This window comes from Eptesicus fuscus, chromosome 20 (genome assembly GCF_027574615.1).
Source record: "Eptesicus fuscus isolate TK198812 chromosome 20, DD_ASM_mEF_20220401, whole genome shotgun sequence".
NCBI lineage: Eukaryota > Metazoa > Chordata > Mammalia > Chiroptera > Vespertilionidae > Eptesicus > Eptesicus fuscus.
The window spans coordinates 38,398,263-38,419,243 of record NC_072492.1 but is presented as its reverse complement, the minus strand read 5'-3'; the positions used below and the strand labels follow the sequence as shown (position 1 = coordinate 38,419,243).

General features: G+C 41.9%; 1 protein-coding gene across 1 annotated transcript; it reads right to left on the bottom strand.

Annotated features, from left to right (window-relative positions):
- Window positions 1-11,015: 11,015 nt before the first annotated feature.
- On the bottom strand, window positions 11,016-18,691 carry LOC103297035 (protein SLFN14). The gene is made up of 4 exons (XM_054709295.1): window positions 17,632-18,691; window positions 16,060-16,188; window positions 13,777-14,494; window positions 11,016-11,850 (listed from the first exon to the last, which is right to left on the bottom strand). The coding sequence occupies exons 1-4, from the start codon at window positions 18,689-18,691 to the stop codon at window positions 11,016-11,018; spliced, it is 2,742 nt and encodes a 913-aa protein (XP_054565270.1).
- Window positions 18,692-20,981: the final 2,290 nt, after the last annotated feature.

Sequence of the window (20,981 nt, the reverse complement as noted above, 5' to 3'; positions counted from 1 at the left end):
TTGCCGGTAGAGAAAGAGAGAGAAGGCATTGGCCTGGGGTTCTGCTTTTTATTGACGAAGGTGGAGCATAAGGTTTCCCGGGCTCATTCCTGATTGGTGGATTTGAAAACATTAGAGCGGGAAGTTAAAGCAGGAGAAAATTTAAAGAAACAGCAGCCCAAATGATCAGTTATGAAATCAACCAAGATCTCTAAAACAAAGGAGTCTTAGGAGGAGGAGGTGGCCTAGCTCTTTACCTTGTCCTTGGCTAGTAATGTGTTTATTCAAGACTGTCATCTTTAAAGTAGATCCTCTTTGAAATGGATGCCTGGCAATCAAAGCTTAAGTGAGTCATTTGCAGTGCAAAAAGAAAAAATACATTACAACTAAGTTCCCAATCTTTCAGCACACTTTTAAAAAAAATGCAGATTCTAGGGCTCCTCCCTAGACATACAGAATCTAACAGTGGATCTATTTTTAAGATCCCAGGTAATTCTATAATCAGCCAGGAACTACTGTATTCCCATTTACCACCTCCCATTATTACAATCTCCAGGCTCAGTTCATGGTGGATTGTCACAGAAATTACTAGTATCACAGTCTGCCACAGAAATCCAATTTGTACTAAATCTGTTTCCAATATGGCCATCATTATCATTTCATGATGTTGCCTATGTGTGTCAAACAGAGTAAGTGCAGAAAAGTATTACAATCTATAAATTACCCCCTGAAGACACAGCCCCCCCCCCCTTTTTTTTTTTAAATCAAACTTGAGCCCTGGCTGGTGTGGCTCACTTGGTCGGGGCACATTCCCGGGTTGTGGGTTTGATCCCTGGTTAGGGTACATGTGGGAGACAACCAATCACTGTTTCTCTCTCTCCCTCTCCCTTCCTCTCTCTCTCAAAATCAATTTTATAAAAACACATAAAAAATCATGCTTTAAAAATGTCCAGTGAGAAAAACTCAGCGGGGTCCAGAGGATGTCTTAACCATGTTTGCAGAGGATTTAGTGTTGTGCTAAATCCTATACGTTGGTGATCTCTAGGAAGAAACTATGCTTCAGAAAGGTTAGGTAACAATGCTGATAAAGTAACACCTCCCAATCACCGAGTCTTTGACCATATATAAGCCAGGCACTGAGAACTTAGTTTAATAGCTACTGGATGTAGACACTTTGGTTTGTCCCCATCACATGAAATAAAGCACTTAATCTTCACAACAGTCATCCGAGATATATTATTATTTCCGTTTTACAAAAGGAGGATCAGCCTTAGCTGGTTTTGCTCAGTGGACAGAGCGCAGGCCTATGAACCAGGTTCTATTTTGGTCAAGGGTATAGGCCCTGATTGTGGGCTCGATTCCCAGTGGGATCAGGAGGCAGCCAATCAATGATACTCTCTCATCATTGATGTTTCTCTCCCACTTCCTTCCTCTCTGAAATCAATAAAATACATACATAGATATAGATTTTTTTATTTTTTTTTAAGAAAGAAAGATCAGTTAATTTGCCCAAATCACATTTGGGTGCTTGAGTCCATATTTGAACATTGTCACATCTGACTTGAAACCCACACAAGTACATGGGTACCCCAAAGCCCAGTCGAATGGAAGCTGGTCATTCCTGGGTAGGATTCTAAGTAGTGAGTGTATGTTTTTCTACCCATTTCAACATTCAATACAATATTTCCCACAGGATCTCCAAATTAGTCTCAGGCACCTGTCCTAGAGCTGAGAGGGGCCCAGGGACCTGGAATTGTAACAATCACTCCAGGTGGTTTTTATTGGGCAAAGCTGGAAAACTCTGTTTAGGTTGCTTTGTGCAAGTGAAGGTTTGTCCTACAGACCTCCTGAGTTGTGCTCCTGGCAGCTGCCATTTTGCAGGGATGGCACAACCACCAAAGCCAGGCAAGAAGAATGCTTCCGTCCTAATTGTGGAGCTCTGTTGCTGAGTTCCCTAAAACATCTTCATTCCACCCCACCCCCATATCTCATGGAGCTTGGTGATGAGCTTTGGATCCTTTACTGGCCCGTCACCGTCTTCCTCTTTGTCGGTATAAACTCCGGTGGACTGGGCCAAGAAATCAAATGGAATGTGGGAGGCTCCTCTGCACCCAGAGTTGCCCCATCCTAGGCTGCAGTGTGGAAAATGCCTCACATAATGATGAATAGGAATGGCTTCCAGAAAAATCAACCCAAACAGGATAAAAAACGGAATGTACACAATGATTACAACTCTGCTGAAATATATCTGTCAATGGACCCACACTGGAAATGAATAAGCAAAAATGACAAACTGTGTGGTATGGTGGTAATACTGGGAATGAGGTGTTAGTTTTTTGTTGGGGTTTTTTTTGTCCTCTATTTTCTAAGCTTTCTGTGATGTCATTATCCAGGGTGGGGCAAAAGCAGGTTTACAGTTGTGAGTATGAGAAGCACAGAATTTATTCTTGTATTATTATTTATTAATTATTGCATTATTTTCCATCAGAACAACTGTAAGCCTATACAGACTTAGAAATTAAAGGTATATTTTCTTATTGTTGAATATGCTTTTCTCTAAACATTTTTGTTATGTAAGTCATTTTAGTTATATAGATTTTGTAGGAAAATTTTAGAAACTAACTAACCATGTTGCTTAATATCACAAATATTATAAATATATTCAATCCTGATCTCAACATCAGATCACAGATCATGGAGACTCGTGTCTATAACTTTGATGTACAGGAAGACAGAAAAGCATAGAGGCTAAAATGGATTTTGGAGTCAGGCAGACATCGGTTCAGAGCTTTATAGTTCTGTGATCTTAGGCAAGGTATTTACCTTTAAGCCACAGCTTCCTCAACTATAAATTAAAGCTAATCAGGGCCAAATGTATTGAGAGCTTTCTACATGTCAGGCTTTATTTAAATGAATTATTTATTTCAATCCTCATCTTTATCTTAAGGCATAGGTATGAATTTTATCTCTGCTTTACAGATGAGAAACCTGAGTCAAATTTTTTTTTTTTTTTGAGAGAGAGAGGAAGGGGAAGGGAGGCAGAAAGAGAGAAGTAGAGCGATAGAGAGAGAGAGAGAGAGAGAGAGAGAGAGAGAGAGAGAGAGACTTCAATTTGTTGTTCCACTTATTTATGCATTCATTGGTTGTTTCTTGTATGTGCCCTGACTAGGGATCAAACTCACATTCTTGGTGTATCCGGACAATGCTCTAAAGTTTAGAGTCTAAACAACTGAACTACCTGGCCAGGGTCGAGAAACCCAAAATTTAAAGGGGAAAATTAACTTGCATAAAGTCATACAACTAATTAAGAATTGAGTTTGAATTCAAAGCCAGGGTTGGTTTGACCCTAGGACTTGTGCTCTTAACACCACATTATCTTACTTTACATGGAGTTGCTAAACATAATTCAAAGGTTGCTGGTAGGATAAAAGTTATAATGTAATTAAAACATTTTGCACAGTGTCTGACATGTAGTAAGCATTTACTATCTGTTAGCTATAATTTTATACTATACTAGAGGCCCAGTGCCCGAAATTCCTGCACGGATGGATGGGGGGGGGGGGGTGTCCCTCAGCCCAGCCTGCCCTTCAAGGGATGTCCGACTGCCCATTTAGTGGGATCAGGCCTAAACGGGCAGTCAGACGTCCCTCTCACAATCCAGGACTGCTGGCTCCTAACCGCTCGCCTGCCTGCTTGCCTGCCTGCCTGGTTGCCCCTAACCACTTCTGCCTGTCAGCCTGATCATCCCCTAAACCCTCCCCTGTCAGCCTGATTGCCCCTAACTGCCCTCCCCTGCTGACCTGGTCCCCCCCAACTGTCCTCCCCTGTAGGCCTGGTCCCCCCCAACTGTCCTCCCCTGCAGGCCTGGTCGCCCCTAACTGCTCTCCCCTGCTGACCTGATTGCCCACAACTGCCCTCCCTTGCAGGCCTGGTCCCTCCCAACTGCCCTCCCCTGCTGGCCTGATCACCCACAACTACTCTCCCCTGCTGGCCATCTTGTGGCGGCCATCTTGTGTCCACCTGGGGGTGGCCATCTTGTGTGCTGAAGTGATGGTCAATTTGCATATTACCTCTTTATTATATAGGATATCAGAGGATATAGGAATGGAGCTACAGAGGTATTTTGATGGATTAGCCATTGACTAATGGGTTTATTTGTCATACCTGGGATCCCTTGCTTGCCTCCCTGCCCCCCTCTAACTCATATCTCTTCCAGTCTGTATAATTCGGCAAAGAAGAGAGCCTTCCCTGATTAAAGCAGGGGTGAGGGTGGATTTTAAATGCAAATGACCCGAGGCAGTAAACAATACGAAGACAAAGTATGCAATAGCCATGTCCTAATTCCTTATTTTTCACTTCCACTTTAGGCTGAGAATGAAAGAAGAAACAAAACTGATCTCATTTATTTCAAAATCATGTTGCCTCTGTCAACTGAAGATACTGAATCAAGATGCAGCAGCCTTAGAGTGGGTCTGGCAGTTCAAGTCAGAGTGCCTGACCTTGGACGAGTCAGGAATATGAACTGAGTCTGTTTCTGAGCTTTACAGAAGAAGAAATTCAGGTTTTTCTGGAATGATCAGGTGACTCAGGGAGAAACCTCAACTGTTAAGTATAGGAAACAGTTTAGTCAGCTGTTTTCACTTACAATGAAGGTCAATGCTTTCTAGAGATGAGAACTTGACAGAGGGTCCTGAAAGCAAACATAAGTATTCTCGGCTCTGGGGAGTGTTTTCAGAGTGTTTCCACATTCTCAAGGTGGAGATGACCCCATCAAGGATTCTATTTAGTTGTTCTATTTACTCATCTTGGACACTTACTAGACATGTGCCTTTGAGAAAGTTAAATTCTCTGTGCCTCATTTTTATAATGTATAAAATGGAGATAAAATGTATATACTTCATGTAGTTGTGAGAATATATACAAAGCATTAGCAAATAGTAGCTGGTTGTAGTAATCCTATCTAATAATAAAGTAACATGTAAATTACCATCACTCCCCTACGCCCACGATTGGGCGGCGGGAGGCTGGGGGGCGGGACTCAGGGTGGCCTATCCAGCCATTGAGAGGCACGGATCCGCTGCCACTGAGGGGGGCTACCCTGCTGTTGAGAGGCGCTACCCTGCTGTTGAGGGGGCTACCCTGGTGTTGAGTCCCGCCCCCTGTGCCTCTCAATGGCCAGATCCACAGCTGCTGAGGGGGCCTGCCTGGGACACCCAGCTGCGATGCGCCTCTCAATGGCAGGGTAGCCAGGTGTCCGCAGCAGCCCCCCTCAGCGGCCCGGGATCTGGCCGTTGAAAGGCACAGGGGGCGGGAGTCCCGCCCCCTGCGCCTCTCAACAGCAGGGTAGCCCCCCTCAGCGGCCGCGGATCATCAAAAGTGGGGGAGCTGGGTGCCTGTCTGCTCCGGCACCAGCGGACAGGCACCCAGCTCCACCGCGAAAAGCGAAAGCGTGTAGGGGACCCTACACGTGCATGATTCAATCATGCACTGGGCCTCTAGTATCTCAGTAAATAGTAACATACAGTTACTATAAATGTGCTTATTTCCCAAGTTGAAGCTTCTTAAAAATAATTTTATGTTTGGCCTCCCCAAAACCTTAAGGAAACAGGAAGCTCAGCTTCATAGAAAATCTAGTTTATCTCTATGCTTCCTCTTCCTTTCTTAAATGGGTTTCTCCATGCCACAGTTTCTCTTTAAAAAAATAATTTTAAAAAGTCGCCCTAGTTGGTTTTGCTCATTGGATAGAGAGTCGGCCTGCGGACTGAAGGGCCCTGGGTTCCATTCCGGTCAAGGGCATGTACTAGTACCTTGGTTGCAGGCTCTGGCCCTGGTCAAAGGCAGGAGGCAATCAATTGATGTGTCTCTCTCACATCGATGTTTCTCTTTCTCTCTCCCCATCCCTTCCACTCTCTCTAAAAATCAATGGAAAAAATACCCTGGGGTGAGGACTAACAACAAAAAAAGAAGTGCTGCTGAGGCATACTGTATTTCTTTCTGAGATAGTGCCATACATCAGTTTCAGGGGACCAGAGTTTCTTTCCTACATAATGTTTGGGTTACATAATTCATATTTCCATCTGTAATTCTCTTCTTCTAGGGCTCTGGGCTAAGGTGATGAGCCTTGGTTTCACTCTCCAGAGAAGCACGTTCTAAGCCACCTGTTTCTGAGATACCGATGTCCTTTTTTTTTGCCTTAAGAACCTGATGTCTGCATTTTGTTCTCTTACTTAAGGCAACAAATCTGTATGTTGTCAGGCACAGCGATTAGGGTTTTTCTATGCACTTCCCATCAGAACCAATATAAATAAGGTGAATCTTTTATCTAGGCCACCCTTTTGGTCCAATAATATCACCTCTGGGGATTTATAAATATACCAAAGGAAGAAAAGTTTGTTTTGTATGCCTGAGTATGGGCCTGGTTTAGTTTTAATAGTGTAAAATTGCTAGTGACCCAAATTAATAGAGAGATGATTGTTGAAATTTTGTGTAATCTAGCTGGGATATTGTGCAGCTATGTAAAATGATAATTTTTAAGGTAATGCTACAACATGAGGAAATGCCTGCATTAGTCAGCTACTGCTGCAAAAGAAACAAACTTGAAATCTCAGTCATACAATAATAAGCACTTATTTATCACTTACACATTGCAAATCAGTTGGGTTTTGGCTATCTAGTTGGGATCAGTCCAACTTGGCTCCATGTCACGAGCTGAGTTCAAGACTTCTTGCTTCACATCTCTCATTCCTTGGTGACTGATGGGCTGCCCAAGGCATAGTCTTCACAGTAGCAGAAGCCCAAGAGAACAGATGTAATACTGAAATGCGTAAAGCCTCTGCACTAACATGTCATTGGCCAAATAAAGTGACACGGCCAAGCCCACATCAAGGGGGTGGGAAAATATACTCCAGCTCTAATGTTAGGAACTATAAAGGGTATAGGTATAGGGAGAGGGAGAAGTATTGGGAACAATAGTACAGACTATAACAAAAAGGCTATGTGGAAAAACATATGCAGAGGATATAAAGTTGATTGTACAACTTGATCATAACTATGTAAAAATATTTTTGCATATCAACAAAGAATAGAAATAAGTAAGCAAAAATGAAAAAAAAAACAACACTGGGCCTGGGTAACAAGATGATAAGAACTTTTTATTTTGCCTTTCTCCATTTCTCAAATTTAACACAATAGAAATATATTACTCTTCTTTTTACTTTTTATTTATTTATATTATAACTGATGTTAGAGAGAGGAAGGGAGAGAAAGAGAAAGGGAGAAACATCTATTTGTTGTTCCACTTATTTATGCATTCATTGATTACATCTTGTATGTGCCCTGACCAAGGATTGAACATGCAACCTTAGTTTATTGTGATGAGACTGTAACCAACTGAGCTACCAGGCCAGGGATACCCTTCTTTTTAAAAATAAGTTTTCGGCCCTAACCGGTTTGGCTCAGTGGATAGAGCGTCGGCCTGCAGACTGAAAGGTCCCAGGTTCGATTCCGGTCAAGGGCATGTACCTGGGTTGCAGGCACATCCCCAGTAGGGGGTGTGCAGGAGGCGGCTGATCGATGTTTCTAACTCTCTGTCCCTCTCCCTTCCTCTCTGTAAAAAAATCAATAAAATATATTTAAAAAAAAATAAAGTTATTGTTTAAAAAAAAAATAAAAAAATTAAAAATAAGTTTTCGAAGTTTCTTATAGCAGACAAATTAGTTCATCAAACTAACTGTTTTATCCATTAGATTAAGGGCCTATAGAAAAAATTTAGAATTCTAAGTACAAGCAAGATAGTCAATTATTCTCAGTCCCCACCAATTGCTAATCTCAAACTCAAACCTAGTGAACTTCCATCAACATGGATCTTTAACTTTGCCTGTTGCCTAAAAAAAAGCTTAAATTCCATTATCCTCTTATTCTCCATTATTACAATGCTGATTATTCTCCACATTGACCTCTTTGAAGTCTCCAAAATTAGGTATTTGTTTCATTAAATATAAACATTATCCCTAGTAGATTCTGATTCTCTGAAAGTAGTGAATCCATTCAACAAATAATTATGAGTACCTTCCATGTTTGAGGCACTACACTAGTTGCTTTTGGGGAAATAAAGATGTGTAAATGACCATCCTTACCCTCAAGGATCTCACAATCTAATGGGAAGAGAAGTGTGTACACATCTATTTGAGGGTAGAAAGAACAGACTAGGACAATGGTTGGCAAACTCATTAGTCAACACAGCGGCAAACCGCAGCTCACGAGCCGCAGTTTGCCGACCACTGGACTAGGAGCTAGGTCCCATGTTCTAAACCCTGGTGGCAAATTAGAATCATCTGGACAACTTTTAATAAATACCAATGTCCAAGCCCACGCTCAAGGATTCTGATTTAATTGGTCTGATGTCTGGCTGGATCACTGGTATTTTTAAAGTTCCATAGATCATCATAATGAGCATCCAGGGTTGAGAATCACTGGGTTAGGCCTTCTACTTTAAACCTGTCTGAGCTGTTTTAGTAGACTGAGAACTGACAAGGACTCTCAAATTAAAACAATTATTTTAAAATAATTACTTTAAAAATATTTTATCAAAAATTACATAATGCATGCATATAGTTTAAAAAGTTAAATGGTCCTGAGGTTTATGATTAAAATACTGTATAGCAGTCCCCTGTTCTCTTCACTCCCACAATCCCCCTCCACTTTTGATCCTTTAAATTATTTTTAGAGAATTCACACTTCTCCCATTATCCAAATGTTAGCACACTGTTATCTTTTGCGTCATCAAAAATGAATTAGTTGCTGAACTTCATTTATTCCACCTAAAAGTACCCTGAGACCTCCGAGGAAAGATATAAAGGGATAACATCAAGTAATTGGTGCAACAAGGAGGTAAGAGAAAGGTTCTCTGGAGAGGACAATTCACACTGGCCTGTCTAATGGTCTGAGCAGTTCAGAAAGGCAGCTAAGCCGTGCCTGCTCTCTTACCTCTTGGAAAGGGATGGGCTTTATCTGGAATTATGGCCAAAAGAATATTTCCATACTTTCTCCTGCATCAAGGCCTCCCCAGTATTAATAAAGTTGTCCTAACCTTTCTAGAAGTTAAAAATAGTCCAGAAAGAGGAATAATTCCAAAGCAATTTAAAAAACCTTAGAGACAGAAAAACAAAATTGCTTTGAAGAACACAGGATTGGCTTAGTTATTTTGGGAGCTGACTAGACAAGGGGACCTTTGATTTTATTTCTGATATATTGCATATACATTGGCAAGAAGACATGATAGGAAGGTATTACATAGACTCTGCTGTGCCAACAATTACTTCTTTGGTATAGTTTAGAATGAGTTGGGTGTTATCCTTTAAACACATTTTTTAAGCCATAGAAAGGCTGTGAAAGAAAAGACCAAGTTTAACTTAGGGAAATGATGGAAGTTTAATTGAACAAAGACTTGAATAAGGACTTGATTGGCAAGTAAGAATTTCAACAGGTAGAGGGAGCAGAAAAGGGTTTGAAGGCTGAGAAAATGGCATAGGCACAGCCAGGAGCCAAGAATGTGTAGTCACCATAGGTGGTAGAATTATCATCCAGGCTCCCCATGAACTCTTAGAGTTGAGTTATAAAATTAACACCAAATCATAATGGAAGAGTTTAGGAATGTGCAAAAACCCATGATAGACAGACTGCTTCTCAGGCCAGTAGCAGGGTAGAAGCAGTTTCTCGTCTAGATGAAAGTATTAACAGGTAGAAAATGAATGTGAGTAAAGTATTGTTAAGTGTTGAGAGCAGTTAGGGGAAGGTTGGTGGTTTACTTTAGAAACTCAGAAAGAAAGAAAACATCATTTAAGGCAAAGAATATGGAACAACTAGTCACTCTTGGTTAGCATTCTAAATTTGCTTTTTTGGGTAAATCTGACCTTGTGGTGGAAATATTCCCTATTTTAGAGGTGTTTGCAATAGTCTATCATAGCTTTTTAAAAAATATATATTTTATTGATTTTTTTACAGAGAGGAAGGGAGAAGGATAAAGAGTTAGAAACATCAATGAGAAAGAAACATTGATTAGCTGCCTTCTAAACACCTCCTACTGGGTATGTGCCTGCAACCAAGGTACATGCCCTTGACCGGAATCAAACCTGGACCCTTCAGTCTGCAGGCCAATGCTCTATCCACTGAGCCAAACCAATTAGGGCTATCATAGCTTTAAGCCATACATTTGGATCATATTACTAGCTCCCCTTGCTGTAAAGCGATGCTTATGTAATTTAGCCTCCTATGTTACTACTGCATGTGCTGATTAGCAAGAGCATCTGGCCCACTTATTACTATAATCCTCACTGTAAATTGACAGAGTGGCATTGTCAGTTATGCCTTGGTCTTTTGTGAGCTTGATTAACATAAAGCCATCCCCAAGAAACTGATCCAAACTTGGTGCAAAGAGGAAATCAAGTTCTGAGCCTATGAAGCTTGAGACCCACAGCCAGTATGAGGTGCCAACCAAGGTACTACCCTGAGAGACCCAGTCAAAGTAAGTAGCCTGAAGGGTACCCTACCTACCACCCCAAAAATAGGTCAGCAAGGCTGGGTGCATTAGAAACACTGGAAAGGCATAATTAAATACTGTGTTAAGAGAGTAAGTCAGGGTATATCATGTAAAGCGTTGAAAAATGGCTTGGTTTAAACATTGCAGGGACTCCCTGAAGACACATTAGCAGGGAATGTCATAAAATCAGTACTCTGTTTGAAAAGAACACCTCTGATTGACAGGATGAAAGCTGGATTGGACAAGGAAAGCCAGAGGCAGGGGACCAATTATAAGTCTGTTGTAATTGTACATCGAGGAGTTGAAGTGGAGTGGGAAAAGGACAGTGACACTGCAAATGCAGTGGCAGGATCAGTCCCAAGAGACGTTTCTGTGGCTCTCTGCCATACTGATTGTGCCTTGACCTTCCCATTTGTAATATGTGAAAGGAAGTACCTGCCACCTGCCTGGGAGAAGGGACTCTGCTCTTTATGGCTTCCCGTACTGTTTGAAATAATTTTCAGAAGGCTGTTCTCTTTTCATAAAGCAGGTAGAGGTGTTTAATGGCTCTTGAGGCAAAGGAGAGCTTATGAGTTTCCTCTGAAGGAGTGCATTCTGGACTCAGCCCAAACACAATATTCCTCTCTAGGCCTGAAAACTGCTCAATGCTGTCTAAAATGATGTGACTGCCCGAAGCACCAGAGGCCTGGCTGAACACAACTTCTGCTGCTCTGTGGGTCTCAATTAATTCCATTGCTTTTAGCAGTGCAAGCTCATAGCGTCCTCTGTCCTCCCCTCTTCTGCACAGAATTGCTATATCTTTGGGCAGATAGCCACATTGGAACAGGTTGTGACATCTTTCTGCCACGTACTTTGCAATTTGTTCTATTGTCAGGTTGGTCTCTGTTTCACACACCCCAGGAAGAGCCTGGGCACGCATTGCTTCCTCGTAGGCAGCTTCCCTGAACAGTGCCACTGTGTCCAGAAACATGTTGGAGGGAGGATTTTCTTTGATCTTCTTCATTTCTTGTTTCATGACCACTGCTATTTCCAGAGAACAGTGGATCCCTTTGGTGATTGTTTTCCGAGGAAACTGAGCAGATGGAGGGGGGAGGCCGTTGACATCAGCATGATGGACTTGGAAGGGGTCCAGAAAGAGCCAGAGAACCCCATGGTGAAGGTTTTTCCTTCCAGCTCCTCTCATCTCTGGATGGGTGATACCTTTAGCCTTCTTGTACCAATCACCATATACACTGCAGAAATTCTCAGTCTCATCCATCACTATGTGTTTAATCTTTAGGAACTCCCCTTGCATGAAGGTTTTCCGGGTCACAGCCTGGCAGGTGGTTTGTTGGCTGTAAGGATGAAAGAGAGAATCGGGTTTCAGGGAACACCATGCACACATTACTCTCGGGATTGACATTAGAGACTAGTTCTCACCTGGAGGAAGATTCATTGACCCAGTTGTATACGGAATACTACAAAACTGCTCTACTTACAAGTTACCTGATAGAGAGAATACTTCATTGTAAACCCTACTCTTCAGGTTTATCTCGTTAAATATGCATGTGAAACTTTTGAAATAAACCCAGGTAGGAACGTTATTGTTTCTATTAGTAACAATTCTGCTGCTTGACAATCCCTGAAGACAAGCTCTTTACTTTCTGTCCTTCTTAGAGCTAGAGAACAGTTACCTAGAGGCATATCATACTTTTTTATGTGGAAAAGAGGTATGGGTAAATACAAATTCCTCTAAAGCAAATCCCATCACTCCATTTACATGTAGTACAAAACCAGAAGCCTCTTTAGGTAAGGAAAACATGAAGCGGCTGCTGAGTTCCATGACAGGCCAAGTAGGGTAATAAATCTACAGGGCTATAGCCCTGTTTAGCGTGTTCAGTTTCCCTTTACAGTATGTTTTAGCATTTCAGAGGAGGAGGAGGAACACCTCAGAGGAGGCAAGGAACAATCAAGTTTGATTGTTGCCTCCTCTAATTTGGATCCAGGTAATATCACTCGTGCCTATAGATTTCCTGATGTTACAAACGCAGTCCCTGGGGCTTTACTCCCTGTGCCCTGAATCACAACTGTTCATGTTCTGCTCTTCCAGTTTGGACTGTGTAGACATCTTGAAGAAAAGCACTGATTCCCAGCCATTCTCTGTACCCTCCTCACATTAAGGTTCAATAGATACTTGTTGAATTGAGTTTGCCTTTGACTGGAGCATTTTTAATCTTACCTATAAAGCATAATAAAGAACTTAACCCATAGCACAATTTACAAATCTTTCATAATATGGCATCTGCCTCCTTTTCCAATTTCATCACCAACTACATAACCATAACCCACCCCCCACCCCTGCTCTAGTCAGGCTTACCCTTCTGATTCTCTAAGCCTATTCATGCCTTTGCACACGCTGTGCCCTTTGCCTAAAAAGCCCTTATTTTATTTCCCTACTGACTTCTTAAGAGTGTATCCTTCTTAGGGATCTCCTCCACTGGGGAGTATTTGCTGACCAACCTTCAGCTCAAGTTAAGATAAGCATATCTTTACCATACTAATTATACAATATTCACATTGCTTATTTTATTTTTTGTCCCCCTTTTTGGGCTTTATGGCCAGGTCTTCAATATCTTTATTCCCACTAGCACTCAATGTACACAGTACCGAGCATATACATGGTGCTCAGAAAGATTTGTCGAATAAGTAAGTAAACCATACAAAAATGAAAATGAGTTTGCCCTCATTTGCTGAATTACAAAGCAACCAACGTCTTTTACTAAATTAAAAGCTAAAGATTTAAATCAGAAGCAGATTTGTATGTCTTCTAAAATTATTGATTCAGAACAAATCAAACAAATGAAAAATATAAACAAAATCAAATGGTATTTAAATTCAAGTTTCTAGTAGGTAGAATGTCTCATCAACTGAAATATACTGTGGCTTTAAAATATTAAGCAGCAAGAAAGATGTTTCCTTAAAGCAAGATAGGTTCATTTCTACTTTTCTTTACATTTAAGACCACAGTTTGTGAGAAACTGTTCCTAGTTACATAAACTTAAATGTATGCAGACTTGGCTGATTTATGACGAAATATTGAAGGCTGGAAATAGCAAAGTACCCATTTATAGCTCAACTACCTGGTCACTTGCAAAGGTTTGGGCTCTTGCACTTACTTAGTTAAGGCATTGCAAAATCTTAAGTAACACAAATTACTTTGGTGATACTGTTGAAAAGACTGACTCAACACATTTACTGTGCTGAGTCAGTGAAACACTCACGCCACGTAATCCTTTAAGGCGTCATGTTCGCAAACGTAGAGGATCTCTCTTGGTTTGCAGTGGAATAGGTCCTTGATTTTCTCCATGATCTTTATGGCTAGGGCTGTCTTCCTGCTTCCTGGGAAGCAGTGGATGAACAATTCTCGCGTCTCCTGAAGGCTCTCTGAAAGCAACTCACACTGCTCCTCGATGAGCAAGTTGAAAAATTCACAGCCCAGCCGGTCACTCAGAAGGGATCGAGAGCACAGCAAGACCACCACGATAAGGGCCTGCAACAAGTCTTCCATTTCCTCCTCGTTAGCAAGCTGGTAGGATTGAGGGTAGTGGACAGGGATCCCACAGGGTCTAGACTGTGTGCCCGGCAGGTGCAGCAGTCTCGGAATGACACACACTCTCCCTGTGTAACCACCAACAGTTCCCAGTTTCTGCTTTAACTGACGAGCAGTGTTTCGGGCATACTCGGGCCCTTCGGTCCCACTGGGGTGTATCAAGATTGTATAGAGTACCAGGGGGCTGTTCACCGCTATTAGGAGAGCGTCACACAAGACGTTCTGCTCCTTCCTTAAGCCAATATCACTAGCCCAGCTTCGAGAAAATATCACAATCCCCTGCGAGATAGGACGTATCTGCGTCTTCATGAATTCCTCCAGTTCTTTATGCTCTGAGAACAGCGTCTTACAGAGGGATTCCGGTTTAAATTGTATCTCTTCCTGTGTCACTGAAAATTCAAGGGATAGAAGTTACTAAAATGTACAAAAGCATATTATAAGTATTCCTGCAACATCATAGGAAGAAATGAGTCTAGTTCTGGAACTATAGGATCGCTGTCTGCAAAGAAAGCACCTCCTCTTCACAGGCCAGGGCTAAGAAGTTCCTGCTGTTGGCAACTCTCATTCAGGAGAGGGCAGTCAAGGAGAGGTCTTCACAGGACAGCCTCCTGGAACTGTCTCCTCAGCCCCAAATGGTCCACTATTGCTAGGAAGTCCTCCTTCCTGTTGAGGGTGTGTGTGTGTGTGTGTGTGTGTGTGTGTGTGTGTGTGTGAACCTGATGCTTTTGGGAGAACTAAGAACATTCCTTTAAAACAATGATTCTAACGTGGCAATTTTGACACACACACACACACCCTGGGGTATTTAGTGATATTGGACATTTTTTAAAAGAATCGTTTATTGCCAAAACCGGTTTGGCTCAGTGGATAGAGCGTCGGCCTGTGGACTGAAGGGTCCCAGGTTCGATTCCGGTCAAGGGCATGTACCTTGGTTGCGGGCACATCCCCGGTAGGGGGTGTGCAGGGGCAGCTGGTCAATGTTTCTAGCTTTCTATCCCTCTCCCTTCCTCTCTGTAAAAAATCAATAAAATATATTTTAAAAAATACAATAAAAGAATCGTTTATTGCAATTTGAGAGAGAGAGAAACATCCATACATTGACTGCCTCTTGCACACCCCCCACCTGGGATCCAGCCCACAACCCAGGGCATGTCCCCCACCGGGAATGGAACCAGCAACCTCTCTCTCAGTACACAGGTCGACGCCCAACCAAGTGAACCACACTGGCCAGGGCTGGAAATTTTTAAAAATATATTTGTATTGATTTTTTTATAGAAAGGAAGGGCTAGAGGTAGAGAGTTAGAAACATCGATGATAGAGAAACATCGATCAGCTGCCTCCTGCACACCCCCACTGGGGATCCAGCCCGCAACCAAGGTACATGCCATTGACTGGAATCAAACCCGGGACCCCCCCCCCCACCCCCCAGTCCGCAGGCCAACGCTCTATCCACTGAGCCAAACAGGTAAGGGCTGGAAATTTTTTGATTGTCACAGCTGGAGGGCTGCTACTGGAATTTAGTGGGTAGAGGCCACGAATGGTGCTAAACATCCTACAGTGCATAGGGCAGCCCCCTCAACAAACAATTAGCTGACCCACATGACAATAGTGCCAAAGCTGAGAAACTCTGCCATAGAACCCCATGGCTCACCTCCTTCTGTATTGGAAAGCCATGGGCAATTCTCTTGTGATATAGACATGAGGGATTTAGGATGATTCCCAAATTCTCTCAAATTTAGGAAACAAAAGCCATACGTGACTGGAAGCCCCAAAGCACAGAGAAATACTGCGTGAATTTGATGACTGGGAAACAAGAGTTAGCCATATATATTATTTTGGGGCCATTATGTTTGCTAAGTCCTACACTTGACCTTCTCTCTAAGGAGAAAAATTTGGATTAATTGCTATCAATTCCTTCCAACATAATTTTAGAAAAGAAATAAGAAGGAAATACCTGGAAACAAACGTTGTTGTAGAACCTCCTTAAATTCCAGGACTTTCATAGGATATGATGAGCTTCTTAGTGCAGATGAAGCAGGTGAAATCGAGGGAAGGCTGTAGTCTGTGGCCAAACTGGAGGGAGCTAAACAAATGAATACATGGAGAGTTGTTTCAGACGAAAAAGGAAAAGCACTTTTTAATTGTCCTCCTACTGTTGGCATGCGACTTACATGGTGCTGAGCTGCCCTCACACTTTCTATGCCTCAGACCGTTCACATGTGTAAGCAGCAAGCAAAATGCTTGGAGACTCCTGCAGGACAACTCATTTCACCTCCCTCATGTCAGGGTGAGGTGATCCCTAAGATTCATTCCAACTCTGATATTCTGATTCCAGGTCATTTCTAAGAGGAAAAGGCTTCTAGAGAGAGTGAGGTCAGAAAAAGTTAAGCACACTATATATTTTTTATATTGTTATAGTTGTTTAAGTCCCCTTCCAAGGTTTGGATGGAATAGGAAGTGGCAGGATCTCTAGTTAGATGTGTGTGTGTGTGTGTGTGTGTGTGTGTGTGTGTGTGTGTGTGTGTTTAAACTCAAACAAAATTAGGACAAGAGAAAGAATAATCACGTAAGGCTTGATCCAAGCTTCTTTTATCAAATTTGGAACACATTAACCACGAAGGCAAATTGATAAGCTGCGTTCAGGCTATAAATCCTCTACGGGTTGCTTAGAAATTACCAGGGCTGATTCTGAGCAAAACTATAAGGGAAGTGAAAACACTAGGAGTCTCCCCCGCCTCCTCCCCATCCCCTGCCCCAGCATCTCCTTTTGCATCAGCCTTTCCCCACTTGATGGTGCCCCAAGCCCAGTGATTGGAGGTATTAGTTCCTAATGTTACTGAAACAATTCAGAATTGTCAACAAGTTTTCCTTGAAATAATTAGTGAAGAGTCCTTCTTAAACAATTTGCTTTTGAAATGTCATCTTTAGAGTGAGATTACTGATGAATGTTTTTTTTTTAATATATTTTTTATAGATTTCAGGGAGGAAGGGAAAGAGAGCGAGAGGTATAGAAACATTAATGATGAGAGAATCATTGATTGGCTGCCTCCTGCATGCCTCCCACTGGGAATCAAGCCTGCAACCTGGAGCATGTGCCCTGACTGGGAATCCAACCAAATCCTTCAGTGCATGGCCTGGCATTCTAACTACTGAGAGCACTGGCCAGGGCAATGGGAGAATATATTTAAGTAAAAGTGCTTTCTCTTCTTTAAGTAAAATATCTGGCTAGCCCAGCCAGCATGGCTCAATGGTTGAGCATTGACCTATGAACCAGGAGGTCATGGTTCAATTCCTGGTCAGGGCACATGCCCCAGTTATGGACTAGATCCCCAGAGTGGGGTGTGCAGGAGGCAGCTGATCAATGATTCTCTCTCATCATTGATGTTCCTATCTCTCTCTCCCTTTCCCTTCCTCTCTAAAATCAATAAAAAACATATTTAAAAAAAATATCTGACCAACTACCCACAGAAGGCAGAGAAGGGGGTTACTCCCTGCTGACTGAATAATGGCTTCTATTCTGCTTTACCTGGTGGAATATCCAGCATCATAGCCACCCAGTCCTCTGCCGTCAGCCTTGAGACCAAATTGTCCTTCATGATCCACGAATCTGGGGCCTCTGTGAATACCACACAGCAGAAGGGCTCCACTTGAACAACACAGACATACCCATACAGGACATCCTTTTGGTACACATCCAAGATTTTGGTAGTGAAATTCACCTTTGGCTTTTCGTGGCAGAAGTGGAATGTAGGCAGTTTTTCTATGCAGTTTTCTATTTCCTTTTTTAATAAGTCAGGGTTCACTTTTTCTCTCTTACATCCAAACACTTCTTTGCTCTTATCATCTACCCCGATAATTAGGTATCCCCCATGGGTGTTGGCAAATGCAGAAATGTAATGAGGCAACATTTCTTTAATCCTAGGGACAATCTTTTTGGTGGTGAACCTTTTTAACTCAACATGTGTTGACTCAGTAAAGTTGAGTTTCTCTTTATACATGAGTTTGTCCTTTTTAAGAAATTCTGAAGCAGACAGCCTCATATCTTCCTCTTCCTGAATGTGTCTGTCACAAACCTTCTGAGGATGCAGCTCCTTCACCCTGGGTCTTCTTCTTTGGGCTCTAGACTGCTTCTGTCTGAGAAGTTCTAGGGCACTGCTAGCACCCAGGTTTATAGCAGAAGTCACATCTCTCTGATATAAATTGGAACGCAAGCTACAGATCCTTAGGGGGAGGCTGAAAACATCTGGACTCCATGACTTCACAAAAATCAGGAGATTGTGCCCCTGTTGCATGTAGTCAAGGTATTTCTGTGAACCTGAAGGAAGGAGCTTTTGAAAAGAAGTCTCCAGATCCTGTCCCAGCCCGTGGCATCGGTAGCTGTAGGTTTTATCATCAATCTTCGCTTTGATCATACCCCCTCCAGAATTTAACAGTGCACAGGCGGCTTGGATGATTTTAGAATTCTCATTTCTTTTCAGCTGGTTATTGGTCATCTTCTTCCTGTTCTCTTCTCCAAAAGTCACTGTGCCCACGTCCACAATTATCTCAGGATAGAGCATTTCCGTATTGGTCTGGAGACTTTCCATCTCAGGAGCCCCTGTGTGCTCAAAACAATAACAGAAAGGGGTCCCAATAAATAAGCAGGACAGAAATGTTGTTTCTACATTAACAAGAATTCCAGAGATTACAATATTTTCTTCAAAGCTATAAATTACTGGACATACATTTTAACACAGAAATAATATTTTTTAATATATTTGTATTGGTTTGAGAGAGGGAGAGAGAGATAGAAACATCAATGATGAGAGAGAATTATTGATCAGCTGCTTCCTGCATGGCTCCTACTGGGGATCGAGTCTGCAACATGGGCATGTGCCCTGACCGGGAATTGAACTGTGACCTCTTGGTTTATAGGTTGACACTCAACCACTGGACAACAATGGCCAGGTGAAAATAATACTTGATATCACTGTTTTCTAACAACTTCATCAAAATCCTTAGCCTTCCCAGCATGAATGGGCATAGTTAAAGGTAAATGCTTGCCGAAACCGGTTTGGCTCAGTGGATAGAGCGTCGGCCTGCGGACTCAAGGGTCCCGGGTTCGATTCCGGTCAAGGGCATGTACCTTGGTTGCAGGCACATCCCCGGTGGGGGGTGTGCAGGAGGCAGCTGATCGATGTTTCTCTCTCATCGATGTTTCTAGCTCTCTATCTCTCTCTCTTCCTCTCTGTAAAAAAATCAATAAAATATATATTAAAAAAAAAAAAAAGGTAAATGCTTAATATTTTGCTATCATGGAAAACTTACAGTGCTAAAATTTTTAGCCATTTTTAAATTTAAAATCAGGAAATTCCATCAGTGAGCCCAGGTATTATAAAAGGCATGGGTTAAAAAAAAGGTATGGATTGGCACAGGAACCAATGTTAAGTTATTAGAGAATATGCAGACTTAGAAGTTGAAATCAGAAGATGCTCCTATTTCTAATTCAAAGCAAAAGAAAGGGGGCGATAGAGAATTAAGGGAGTGTAGTTTAATAATATATGTGATGTAGATATCTTGCTATATAAACAAGCGTAAAACTTGGTATTCTTTACGTGCTATTTTGTACATTTTTAAAGTTTTATTCTATCCCTGAAAGACTGTCAATTGATACCAAATGCAGAATTCTTTTTATCTTTTTTGTTAAGTCTTCTCTTTTTAAAAAAAAAATTTTTTTTTTATTGATTTCATAGAAGGGAGAGGGAGAGAGAGAAACATCAATGATGAGAGAGAATCATTGATTGGCTGTCTCCTGCATGCCCCACAACCTGGGCATGTGCCCTGACCTGGGCATGTGCCCTGCCTGGGAATCAAACCATGACCTCTTGGTTCATAGCTCCATGCTCAACCACTGAGCCACGCAGGCTGGGCTCTTTTTATCTTTTCAAACATTCTTCTAAAAGTGCATTTCTTCATAATTAGTGTGATACAGGCATTTTCCTGCCTTCCTAATAGTTCTGCCCTGTGCTGTGGGAACCTTTAAGACTTGGAAAAAACATGAGCCTTTGGGACAGAGTTGATAAACTGTGATCAACCTCCTTTTGCTTCTCAGATCAGAGAATAGGCATCTAAATAGAAATCAGGGCTCTGAAGCAAATATTTCAGACATGGCTCCCTTAGCTTTTGTTAACTGCAAAATAAGATGTTTACTATCCCAAACCAAAATTCTTCCTGTAACCTTTGCAAAGTAGAGGCCATGTGGGTGTTGTTTATGCCCATGAAGAGGGGAAAAAGCAGGCATTCAACAGGACATATATCCTCTTCTGCCATAGTTTGCTTATGGTTGCCTTCTCACTTCTGCCAGGTATGCCAGAATCAACATGGTGATTTTTTTTTTTTTTCATATGTGAGCAGGTAAAATGTAAATGCCTGGCTTTTCAGAAAAACTTCTGATTAACATTCTATTCATGCCATAGAGTCACAGAAGTGTTGAAAGGACTTTAAATATCTTCAGGTCCAACCATCCATCTGATTCTTAAATCCTCTGTATAATATTCCCAACTCCCAACAAATTGCTTTCCAGCAACTGCTTGAACACTTCCAATGAGGACTAACTTATTATCTATCAAATTAGTCCCTTCTATTTTCTGACAGCTCCTCATTTTCAACTGTAATTTGTCTCCCTATAATTCCCACCTGCTGGATTCACAGGACAAATCTACTTGCTTTTGAACTAGCAGAACTGTACTATCATGACTCCCAAGTCTCACTGATGTTACTAATGCTGTTAACAACTGATAAACACAATGCTTTCTGAGATTCAAGCTCCATAAGAATATCCTTTCCGCTTTTCCCAAAATTTCTCACTCATCGTCCTGTAGCTATTATTTTACTAAG

What these genes read in the sequence shown, in the direction of transcription:
- LOC103297035 (XM_054709295.1), bottom strand. Translation starts at nt 18,691, where the DNA reads ATGGAAAGTCTCCAGACCAATACGGAAATGCTCTATCCTGAGATAATT. An exon ending in GATGCTGGATATTCCACCAG is followed by an intron (nt 16,189 to 17,631) that starts GTAAAGCAGAAT and finishes TCATTTGTTTAG; the next exon opens with CTCCCTCCAGTTTGGCCACA. An exon ending in GCCTTAAAGGATTACGTGGC is followed by an intron (nt 11,851 to 13,776) that starts GTGAGTGTTTCA and finishes TCATCCTTACAG; the next exon opens with CCAACAAACCACCTGCCAGG.